We start from the raw sequence: 11,734 nt of genomic DNA, 5'->3' as shown, positions 1-11,734 counted from the left end.
TGTTTATGACATTTAGGTTATGTTAGAATCGACTAGTACACACTGCTAGCGGCATCTATTGAGATCATAGTTGCGCACCTAATATGAAAAAAATACATAAAATTTTCATGTATGTGTGCAAATTAATCCGGTGAGCTGGCTAGAGAGCGCGTAGTCTGGAGATGCTTTTATTACAAAACGAGAGGATTGGGGTTTCCATGAGAACCTGTTGGTCTACTCCTGCAAAGATGCGTCTCGCGTCAACACAGCGGGTGCTGAGCTAGTGCACAAACCTACAAAAACGCAAGATACTTCTGGCCGCGGGTAGATCGAATATTTAGGTTGAAGAATACGTTTGCAGGCGTACATAGCGATTTGTGCTTTCCTTAGCCGTTTTTCAATGTTCAGTTTCCAGCTAAGTTTGGAGTCTAAGGTGAGTCCCAAAGATGTTACTCAAACAACGGGTTCAGCAAATACCTTTTGTTTGAATAATAAAAACAGATGTACATGGACCAACCATGTTTTTAACCTCTTTGGGTATTTGAAAAACTTTTCCCGAATTTTGGATTTTTAGCCGATTTACACAGCACAAATACGCTCGATATAAAAACGTTTTTCAACATAGTAAAATTGGGAAATCCGTCATTGGGAATAAATAAAAAATAGTTGTCAAAATATTTATAAATTCACATTTTTTGTTTCTCCTATTTTTTATGCGTTATTGGAATAAATAAATAAATATATTACTTTATAATTTTAGTTATAATTTAATAAATAAATAAAATATAGACAATATAAAAAAGGAAAACCGAATTCAAATCAAAGGCAATGGATGACGATATAATCGACGCCAACTGTGATCCGAAAAACCCGCAAGGTATAAGTATTGAAGACATCACAACTGCAGATTTTCTCCTGATGGATACAGTGGTGAAAACACCATGCACGGTATGACATACACTCAGGCATTTATGCTTACGCACCCACAGCAAATAAAATGTATATTCATATCATCTCTCAGCGTGCTGTGAATGGCTCTGCGTACAATATGGATTTGTATTTTAAGAAAGAGTTTATGCAGCCAACAGGCAGGTGAGAGAAATGAAAGCCAGTAGAAAGAGAAAGAACGTAGTGGATATTAAAAGCGCCATTAAGTGCCAAACGATTTTGATGAAAATAATCACCAGACTCTAAGTTTTCTGTTAGTTTTAGGTTTTTAGATAGTTTTAGATTTTTTGTTAGAAACGTATTCGTGGAAATATTATACTAATATGTATATTAATTTCGCAGCCGTCGCCCATCTGTTCTGTTGCCAATTTTAGATTTTTTGAACTATTAATTTAACCGACACACCGTTGTAGTGCCGCAGAAGAAGAAGAACTATGCTTATATAACACACAAAAATGTGCGCAATGTACCTCACAGTTATTGTTGATTTAGGTGAAGTATTGGGTAAGGGAATAAGTTTCCGTCCTTTCTTAGCCAAAGTTACGAATTATTTAAACATGAAATAATACATGATATTATGTGAGGTATGTGTCATTGGAAGCTACAATTTTATTTCATCTTTCAAGCAACATAGGGACTCCTCTGACGAAAAATTCGAGTTCTTTTGACTTGAATCATTCGTTGAGCCAGTTTGCGATGCTCTCGTAAGAAGTGAACCGCTCCCCAATAAGGATGACTGCATTGGTCGGAACGGATGATAGTCCGAAGATGCAATGTTTGGGGAATACGGCGGGTGGGGTAAGATTTCCCAATTCATTCCCTCTAAATATTTCTAGCCAATTAAGCAACATGTAGCTTGGCGTTGTCATGCAGCAAAATCAGTTTGTCATGTCTACCGTCCCATTCCGGACGCTTTTCTTTGAGAGCTCGATTCAAATGCATTAGTGTTGGTTTCAGATGGTGTAAGAAGTTCATAATAGATGACACCCTTCTAATCCCACCAGATGCACAACATAACATTTGAAGGATGAATATTTTGTTTCGCTGTCGATGGGACTGGTTCACCTGGCATACTCCAACCATTTCGACGCTTAGGTTTATTATAATACAATACATAGATAAATTTTTCATCGCCAGTGACGATGCGATACAGAAAAATTTTTCTTTTTTGCCGTTCAAGAAGTATCTCACACGTCACCAAACGTCTCTCGATATCCCTCTCCTTCAATTGATGTGGCACCCAGTTACCTGCTTTCTGGACCATTGCCATCGCATTAAAACGTTTACTGACGGTTGATCTGTCCAGATCGTACTCTTTAGACATATCATCAAGGGTTCGACATGCGTCTTCATCCAATAATTGTTGTAGTAGAGTATCTTCGAATTTTTACGGTGCCCCTTCGCGATCTTTATCACTCACGTCGAAATTGCCACTTTGGAAGTGTCGAAACCACTCTTTAGTAGGTATGTATTTGATGGAGTGTGATTGTCGTAAATATTAATCAATTATCGACACGTTTCAGCTGCACTTTTCTTTGAAAGGTAATAATGAATCACGACTTCCCGGAAATACTGTTTTTCGGGACGAACGTAGAGATTTTTGGCGTCAGATAAAAAAGGATCTTTACGCTTCAAGCGGATGTCAACGACTGCTATCGAAACCTGACAAATGTATGTATACACCTTCAAATCACCAGTATGTTACTGGAGCGAACACAGAAATAGTATCAGCAGCACAACACCTCTTTTACGAAGGCGGAAACTCATTCTCATACCCAATAAAAAGTGCTGAATATTTTACGCCAGATGTCTGTAGTGAGACATATCTCACGACATACACTCTAAGTGCCAGTTGTGCATTGCAATGTTCCAAAATAAAATTAAAAAAAATAGAGAATATTAGATATATTCTTCAGTACCACGGCGGCTATGGTGAAAAGTCGGACTAGACCAAAAAATATGTGAAACAACAAAGCAGTGGCAGATATAGTCCAACAAGCTTGTGAGCTCTTATTCCATTATCTAGGATTAGTTCGAAAAATGTGCATATCGATAATTTTTATTTATTTTAATTTTATCATCGAGAAAAGTGATCAGAGTACTATGAAAATTACATCAAAAGTGCCCTTGAATGTTCGCTAAAGCATAGTATGAAAGTGAGACTCAGTTTGTTAAAGATCAGATCTATTTATATATATATATATATATGGTATATATATGCAATTGGAGCTTACCCTCTTTACTTGGTGTTTAGCCGAGCTTTCCTTCAATTCGAGGTCTTTCCACAAATGGCGGAACCTACAGTATTAACAAATGGTTACGAAAAATATTGGTCGGCGAAAATCGTTATAACATCAAATTGATATAAGCCACCAAGACAATTTTTATTAATTTTTTTTTATTTATTAAGTTTACTAACAAAAAAATCATTTTGAACTGCAGCTCGATTTTAATTTCTTTTTTTATTTTTAGCCCAATCTTTTTCAATGGGTCGCAATGGCGACAGTTAGGTGGGTTGTGGTCCTTTTGAACAATATTTACCCCGTGATTTTCATGCCACTTCATAGCAATACGGCTATAATGGCACGATGCTAGATTAGACCAGAGGAAACTGAACCTCTATGCTATTTTATGAATGGTGGCAAACGTTTTTGTAAACACTCCTTCAAATGAATTTCTTGTCTTATAATGTCCGTGGTAGTGAACGTTTTGCTTTTCTTGGCTTGGCAAACCAAACATTTTTTAGGGCACTTGTCCAATATCTTTAGCTTAAAGGCACCTGGGACTCCTCCTCTCTTCGTTGCAGTATACAACTCAGCGTCCTGAACCTATTTAAAGACTGCTTTGCTGTATGTTTCATCGTTCTTAACCACCCAGCCATATTTTCTGAATATCTTGACTGTATAATTTTTGTGCACGTGTTTTATCACTTTTTTTTGGTTTATCGTGGATCCTACAATCTTTTTACATAATCGTAAGACTTCACTTTTGCACACTTCTTGCGCATATCTTTCTGACATACGGGCTTGTTTTGGGACTTAACCAAATATATTTTGAAAAATACGTAGAAGTTATATTACAAAAAGTCAATACGCTAAATTAATAATGACAACAAACACTATGAACAGTAGGGTGGTCCAAAAATGCATGGGAAAAAATTTATATTAAAATTTTTATGCTGCCGCCCCCCATAATAGTAAAGAATGAAAAATAAAAAGACCCGTATTTTTTTTTTTTTAATCAGAGCAAATTTAATGGTGCCGCCCATGTATTTTGCATGGGAAAAAAATACTTTTTCGTAGATTTCATGTAAAAACCTGGAAAATGAATATATTTTAACCGGATACCTCAGTTTCTCTTCATAATTGGTCAGGGAATAACAACCAATCTCACAAAAAAATATCATAAAAGTAATATAAAATATTGTTTTTCGATTTTTTCTTAGATTTTCGTTTTATGGGGGCTTTTTGGGGTTCTATAAAAAATAGTTAATACAAAAAAAATTAATTATTTCATAATTGGTTGTTATTCCCTGACCAATTATGAAGAGAAACTGAGTTATCCGGTTAAAATATATTCATTTTCCAGGTTTTTACATGAAATCTACGAAAAAGTATTTTTTTCCCATGCAAAATACATGGGATATTTCAAAGCCCCGGCGGCACCATTAAATATGGTCTGATTAAAAAAAAAAAAAAATACGGCTCTTTTTATTTTTCATTCTTTACTATTTTGGGGGGCGGCAGCATACACATTTTTTTTGGACCACCCTAATGAACAGGCATACTTATTTATTCGGTACAGTTAGTTTTACGCAGGTGATGAGTAAACACAATCGACTAGTTTTTTCATGTCCATCCTTTAAGCCGACTTAAGAACGGCTGATGGTTTTTCATGAGGATCTTTTTCATGGCGACTGTTATTAGAAAATTTTTTTTCTATAATTTGGAATTTCATGTACGGAGATGCGAACCTGTGCACTTCCGAAAGGTAGTCACGCAACCATTCTACTACGGCTGCCGTTTGGGCCGGCAGATCAGATTTACCTGTAGGAAATACTAACAAAGTGGAACTTAATGGTTATAGAGAAGAAATTGCTACTAGGAAATATTAACAAAAATGAAATTTATTTATATGATAATAAAATTCTTAATTTTACGAAAAATAAATGGACACTGATTCCCTGCGCATCTCAGGGTTTCTATGCTATTTTCTGGCCTAACAATGAAAAAGTTAACATTGGTGGTTGAAAATGACTGTATGGGTTTTCAAAATATTCTCCATGCTGATCAATATAATTTTTGAATTCGTTTAAACTAATTTTCGAATCACCTTGTTCAGTAGCATTTCCAGGGCCTTTTTCAAAAAGTGTGGTGATACGCACTTTTGTTAATATACCACAAATTAAAAAAAAAAATCAATAAATAATAATTACATTTTTTTGCCGAGAGCAAATTTTAAAGCCACTGGAAGCAACACTAATGGATCTGATATATCAAAATGTTCTGGCTACGTTTATGGTAAAATAGGTCTAACTTTCCAGCTTTTAGCTGACACCTGAGGCTATTAAAAGGCCAGAAATATAAACGCTTATATTGTATGTTTCTGTACTCTCTAATTATTCTATACCTTATACGTCTCCTTCCTCCTCTAACTCTACCCTGCTCACCGCTCGCAGTTTTAAGGAACGTGGCGCACGCTTTGCCTTACTTCTACTCTCCGATAGGCAGAAGCAAATTGGTGTAATAACCGCATCTACCGGAAATCATGCTTTGGTATTAGCGTATAAATTTACTGCAACCAACATCTAAATCTTACTAGAAGCTTTTCTCTCTCTCTCTCTGAGCAGGCCTTAAGCTATCATGGAAATCAACTGAATATACCAGTCACTGTAGTATTGCCCATCTACACATCGCCTTGGAAAATTGAAAAATGCCGCGCATATAATGCAACTGTTATTACCGAAGGTCTCGACATTAGTGAGTCCAGAGTGGTTGCATTAGTTTTTGCTAAAGAACGTCAATTGGAGTACATCAACGGTTATGACCATCCAAATGTGATTGCTGGTTGTGGCACAATTGGCTTGGAAATGCTAATGCAAGTACCTAAAATCGATGCTGTTATTGTGCCTGTTGGTGGCGGTGGACTTATAGCAGGACTTGCCACAACACTTAAGATGGCATCACCAAATACTAAAATTATTGTGAGTTCGTCAAGTATGGACTAATCGAAGCGAAATACTGAAGTTGGCCTTTTGGAATAATTCTTTGCAGGGTGTCGAATCAGAGAAATGCCCAAGCTTTGCGCGTGCGCTGGAGAATGAGTCGCCCATTTATGTGGCGCCGAACAACTCACTAGCTGAGAGTTTGTTGGTGCCAAAAGCGGGTTGTAATGCTTATACTATGGCGGCCCCTTTTATCGATAAGTTAGTGGTAGTACGTGAGGCTTGGGTGGCACTAGCGATGCTACGGTTGGTAGTAGAAGAGGAGTGTGTTGTTGAAGGCGCTGCTGCTGTGGGCTTGGCAGCAATACTAGCTGGACAATTGAATGAGTTGCAAATGCAAAGGTTTGTCGAGCGAGAAAGAGAAGGATGAATGTGTATGTACATATGAATATGCATTTCTGTTATCTAGAGTGATTGTGCTACTTACTGGTTGCAATACGTCTCCACCTGCGCTTGGATGCGCTCTTGAACAGGGCTTGGCTGCTGAACGTCGTCTATTCGAGGATGATTGTGATGACAACGATCCAGTGACCGACTTAGATGAACTTTTTGAAAAACTTTATAAGCTTGGTTTAACACTTAGTGATGTAGTAGCTGAGACGGTGTGGTTGAAGTCAGTTTATAAGAAGAAAATGGGTAAGAGAAAAAAAGGTAGGTGTTATACAAGGTGGCGCAAGATGTATAATCAAACTAGACAGCTGCAGTATACAACCGGATAAGGAATGAAGTTATTCAACAACAAAATTGGATGATTAATTTTGCGTCATCTTGTAGAACAATTATGGAGTATAATATCGTGCGCGTTGAAGTGGAGTTTACGGCGTTATTTTCCAGTGATGTCATTTTAGAGAGCTGCGGGAGAGAAGTGCGAGGAAAGTATCAAAATTGTCAACCTTCTGTAAAAACAATGAAAAATTAGGTTAGATTTAAGAAATAATTATTCAGATCTCCAAAATGACGTAAGCTCAACAACTGATTCTATAAAATTTACTGATAATCGAGAAGTAGTTTATCTAGGTAACGGCATATGTCCGCCTGGGTTACGAGTTAAATGATCCACTCGACCAGTCTAATTTTCGACTACTTTTTCCATTAATCTGACCGTATTATGCCAATGGTGGTTTGAATATTGCGATAAATCGATTTTGAAGCGCGCCTTTTTGGCACGTTTAGCTGATTCATTGTTCGCCAGTCACTGTTACATTGACGCCAGACAGTCTTTGAACAAATATGGGCCGATGATTCCTCCAGCCCATAGACTGCACCAAACGGTTGTTTTGAATGGATGTAATGGTTGCTCTTAAATAGATTCGGGTTGTTCTTGAGCTTATTGATGTAGTCATTAAGTCAAAAATGAGCCTCATCGCTGAACAAAATTCCGGTCCCAAAATGCGGATCTTCGACGAGGTTTTCAAGAGCCCAACGCCTGAAATTATGACGCTTTGGAAGATCGGCTGGCCACAAATCTTGGGTTAGCTGTATTTTATACGCTTTCCAACCAAGATATTTGCGCAAAATCGGCCAAGTTGTTGAGATCAGCACCGAATCTATTCTTCCGGGTCTTCGGCAAAACTCTCATATACCACCGAATATTCTCTTCACTTTGGGCTGTACGTGATCTAATCGATCGAGTATTATCCACTAATGTAAAGTTATTTTCAATTTTGCCGAAGGTGCGTTCGGTAGGACGGTTATGTACACCATAAGTTGGCCTGAACGAGCGATGAACACTTTTTCAAGAGCGTCGATTTTCGTAATGCAATTGTACGATTTGTCAACGTTGTTGAGGCGTAAGTCTTTCCATGACGAAATGTCAATGAATACTAAAAATACTATGCATTTAGCTTGAGAGTAGTCTATTTGTGGTGTGCGTCTTGATGTTATTTTACAAATGGAGGGACCTACAGTTTTAAGCCGACTCCGAACGGGAAATGGTTTTTATGAGGAGTTTTTTATGGCTGAAAGCACTCGGAAATTTGCCATTGTCTGCCAAGGGGCGACCGCTATTGAGAAAAAACTTTTTTTATTATTCGATGCTCATGCACGGATATCCGAATCTACACACTCCCGATTCGTAGACACGCACCAACATCATTAGACAAAGAAAAATCACTCTCTATAAGAGATGAAATCTGGTTGAACTCATTAAGAGCTTGAGCAATTGGTGCGTTTCGGGCATAATTTGTTTTGACGAGTAATTTTGATACTTCCATAAAAAGGAAAGAAATTTCGAAGGTCTCTTCTTGGAACACTAAAAATTGTTTTTTTACAGACGGGGAGCATACAAAATCCCCCATTGTAATGCCATATAGAAAAGTTAAAAAAAAAATTGTCCCAGAGTAGGGAAGAGTTTGGAATTCAAAAGCCCGCCAGGTATGGTACATCCAACAAAAAAAGCGTTATGCTTGGCTTTCAAGCCCCAACCGGTGAAAACCAATTGAAAACGCTTCTTGAAATAGCGCTTTAATTAATCAATACATACATTTTTTACACATCACTGCAATGTGACATTCCTTAATCTGCTTCTTTTAGCTAAGATAAAAAAGCAGCCAAAAGAAATGACACAAGAAGAAGCAAAACGAGGTACACCAGAACAGAGTCATGCAGTGGCAAGGGAAGATATGCGAAAAGTGACTGAAGAAGGCATACCAAAGCCGACATCAGAGTACACGCATCACGTCATTCAACAAAAGGTGCAAGAGCAGACTCAAATTTTATGGAAGCATAAAAAGTCATCAACATCAAAACGAAAAGCGATATCGAAAAAGCACTTCATGTAATGCGAAATTTCTAAAACTTTTAAATTTCTGTAACTGAAACTTTTCACTTGCCTCTCCAGCAAGAAAAACAAAAATTTTCTTTAGTTCAATTTAATTTGTAAAAATGGCGCAAAGAATGTTAAAATACAAAATATTTCAATAAATCATTCTTTTTCAACATCACCGATATTTGTGTCAGCTGAATATTCATCTTCATATTCATCCAATTGTTCACCATTGTCTACTGGCTTTTGTTTCTTTATCAAACTCAGACGATAGGCCTCCTCCATTTCCGGTGTGGGATCGGTTGTTTCGATAAAGTCCTCACCGCCATGCGGATATTCATTCAAAATTGGTGGCAAGTGAATGAATGGTAAATTACGCGACACGTACTTATGACCCCAGCCGACATATATCGATTCGCATAACTTGTCATAGGTAAACGTATAGGCACCCGGCCAAATGTTCGATTGCATGACAAGTATGCGTTCATTTCTATTGGTGAATTTACTGGTGAAACGCGATACCCAAGGCATGGTGTACTGATCGCTTATGTCGTTGTAGCAGGGATTAAGTATTGGTGGTCCTATTTCTGGTGCGGACAATTCTTCGCCCTCATCCTCTTCTTCTTCCTCTTCCTCCTGTTCTAATTCTTCCTCCTCTTCGCCCATTTCCTCCATACGTAACAGTTTCCTCAGACGTGCCACTTCCTTCTCGCGCGCTTTCTGTGCCTTTAGCTCGTCATACCAAACTACACGCCCTTGCAGCAATAAATTCGGACGTACATGCAACCATTTTTCCAGATTTGCCAAAGATTCCAGCGGCTCCGGTTCATATTTTTCATTCTTCAACAACATTATATCGTTATCTGAAGTTTAAATAACGAAATGATTGGCGAAAAAGTTGTTTGGTACAAAAACTTACCAATCTCCTCTTCCTCGCCCTCACCCATATCACTTGGTTCATCATCATCTTCTTCTTCCTCATCATCATCTTCAATTCCATCAAAGGCGCGCTTCTCCTTCTTAGTCATTTTCCTATAGTAACCATATGGAGCAATGTATGTGCCCGCTGTGATTCGAGCGATAAGCGCGCGCAAATAATGCTTTTCCTTGCCCGAAAAGCATGGGTACGATTGAATATCGGCTTCAAGATCGCCGGTAAGAAACTTTTTTATATCGCGGCAGGCTTTAATTTGACCAGGCGTAACCATCGGTAACTCAATCCAGTCATCCGAAACGGAGTTCACTACAAAATATGAATACCGGTTAGCGCCCTCACCGACTAGTTCAGGCGGGACATCGAACACTTCTTTCACTTCGACCATTGGTATTGGCGCGGCATTTGGCAACATTTTTGCCACTTCTTCAACTGGATGGTCGTCCCAACCCAGCTTGCCTGGTGTTAACTCAGCACCGATAAAAGTTGGTGTTGGCTTTTCCGGCGATACCAAGCGTGATATCATTGCCTTGTGTTTTTCTTGTAGCTCTTCTGTCATTTGATCGACACGTGAAAGTACTTCTTCGTGGGAAAGCGATGCCTCTACAATATAATAAGATGCTTTAAGGCCATTTATCATGCCCCAAAAGCGACATTGCATAATGGAGGGATGCATTTGTAGGCGATCCATGGAGCAGGCGAGTTGAAAAATGTCATCGGGGTTGATGCCGAAACCGCATTGATTCCAAAAGAATTGTAAATGTTGCACACGCTCGTTGAACGTGATGAAACGACTCAAGTCTAATATATCAAGTTTTAAATCTATGATTGTAGATTTGGACTCTTCTAAAGCGATTGCTTCATCAGCTGCTTGCAACTCGTTCGACTCCGACATGGGCAACTGCGGGGAAGAGTTTAGGGATTAAAAATTGAAAAAAGATCAGGGTAAGCAAGGATATTTAAGGATATGCAAAGCGAGGTCAATTACGAGTAGCGGAAAGTGGGCGTGTTATCATGACGCTAGTAAAAGTGTGGAATTCTACACTTCAAAACGCAACCAATGCATAATCAGACCAGCTGCTCTTCATTTTGGCAAAAAAGAAATTTCACAACAAAAATTATTCAGCTAATCAAACGCGCAACTAGGCCTTATGCACCCTTTTATATACAAGTTGTAAAACATGCAAACATACCTTCATGGACAAAAGAAACTTTTTGGCCACCCGATAGTTGCGGGACTCTTCAAAAACTGCATCCGGTGGAAATCGCTCAGGCATATGCAGCTTCTGTTCACGTACATTGCGACTGAACTCTTCGAAGAAATCGATTACATTTGGTGGACGCTCATCGATAACTCGCTTGATAATATCCGACAAGTGGTCAAATCTAAAAAATAAAATCAAAACAGCTGATTGATGGAAGTGATCTTGGAGTACTGTTACAATGCCGCCTACAGGTTGTCACCACTGATGCTGCTGTATTGTTGCATAATAGCTTTAGCCACATTCAACTCGTAGTCAATATTTGGTGGCTCTTTGCGTGTGTAATCGCGTTTGTGACATTCAGAATCGAAATATTGACTAATAATAGTATTGGACGAAGATGATGATGAGGTGGAAAATATATGCATGCATGGATTTTCAAATTCATCCGATTTGTCCTTTTGAGCAGTCTTACATGGACCAGTTTTGCCAACATTGCATGGACTGTCGCATGGGAAATTAATTTGGGAACTTGAACTCGTCTCCATAGTGAAGTCATTACAAGATTGTTTTTGGTCCAAATCCATTTTAAAGTATTCTATTTATTTATTGAACCCTTGTTTGAAAGCAATTGGTTGGCGAATTTCTGTTTTTTTCGTGAAATTAACTGAAAACTGGATATA

At 38.3% G+C, this 11,734-nt stretch overlaps 2 protein-coding genes across 2 annotated transcripts; one reads left to right on the top strand and one right to left on the bottom strand.

Moving 5' to 3' along the window:
* Positions 1–782: 782 nt before the first annotated feature.
* Positions 783–8,937, top strand: LOC128855308 (L-threonine dehydratase catabolic TdcB-like). Its single transcript, XM_054090101.1, has 7 exons — positions 783–927; positions 1,001–1,071; positions 5,606–5,702; positions 5,777–6,130; positions 6,201–6,493; positions 6,561–6,787; positions 8,684–8,937. The coding sequence occupies exons 1-7, from the start codon at positions 808–810 to the stop codon at positions 8,929–8,931; spliced, it is 1,410 nt and encodes a 469-aa protein (XP_053946076.1). The 5' UTR covers positions 783–807; the 3' UTR covers positions 8,932–8,937.
* A 124-nt stretch (positions 8,938–9,061) lies between these two features.
* Positions 9,062–11,734, bottom strand: LOC128855307 (radial spoke head protein 6 homolog A). Its single transcript, XM_054090100.1, has 4 exons — positions 11,304–11,734; positions 11,043–11,235; positions 9,835–10,750; positions 9,062–9,778 (listed from the first exon to the last, which is right to left on the bottom strand). Exons 1-4 carry the CDS (start codon positions 11,636–11,638, stop codon positions 9,075–9,077), a joined length of 2,148 nt encoding a protein of 715 aa, XP_053946075.1. The 5' UTR covers positions 11,639–11,734; the 3' UTR covers positions 9,062–9,074.

The sequence above is a fragment of the Anastrepha ludens genome, chromosome 2 (genome assembly GCF_028408465.1).
Source record: "Anastrepha ludens isolate Willacy chromosome 2, idAnaLude1.1, whole genome shotgun sequence".
Classification (NCBI taxonomy): Eukaryota; Metazoa; Arthropoda; class Insecta; order Diptera; family Tephritidae; genus Anastrepha; species Anastrepha ludens.
The sequence above is the reverse complement of the archived record's forward strand: the minus strand, read 5'-3'. Positions and strand labels throughout refer to the sequence as shown.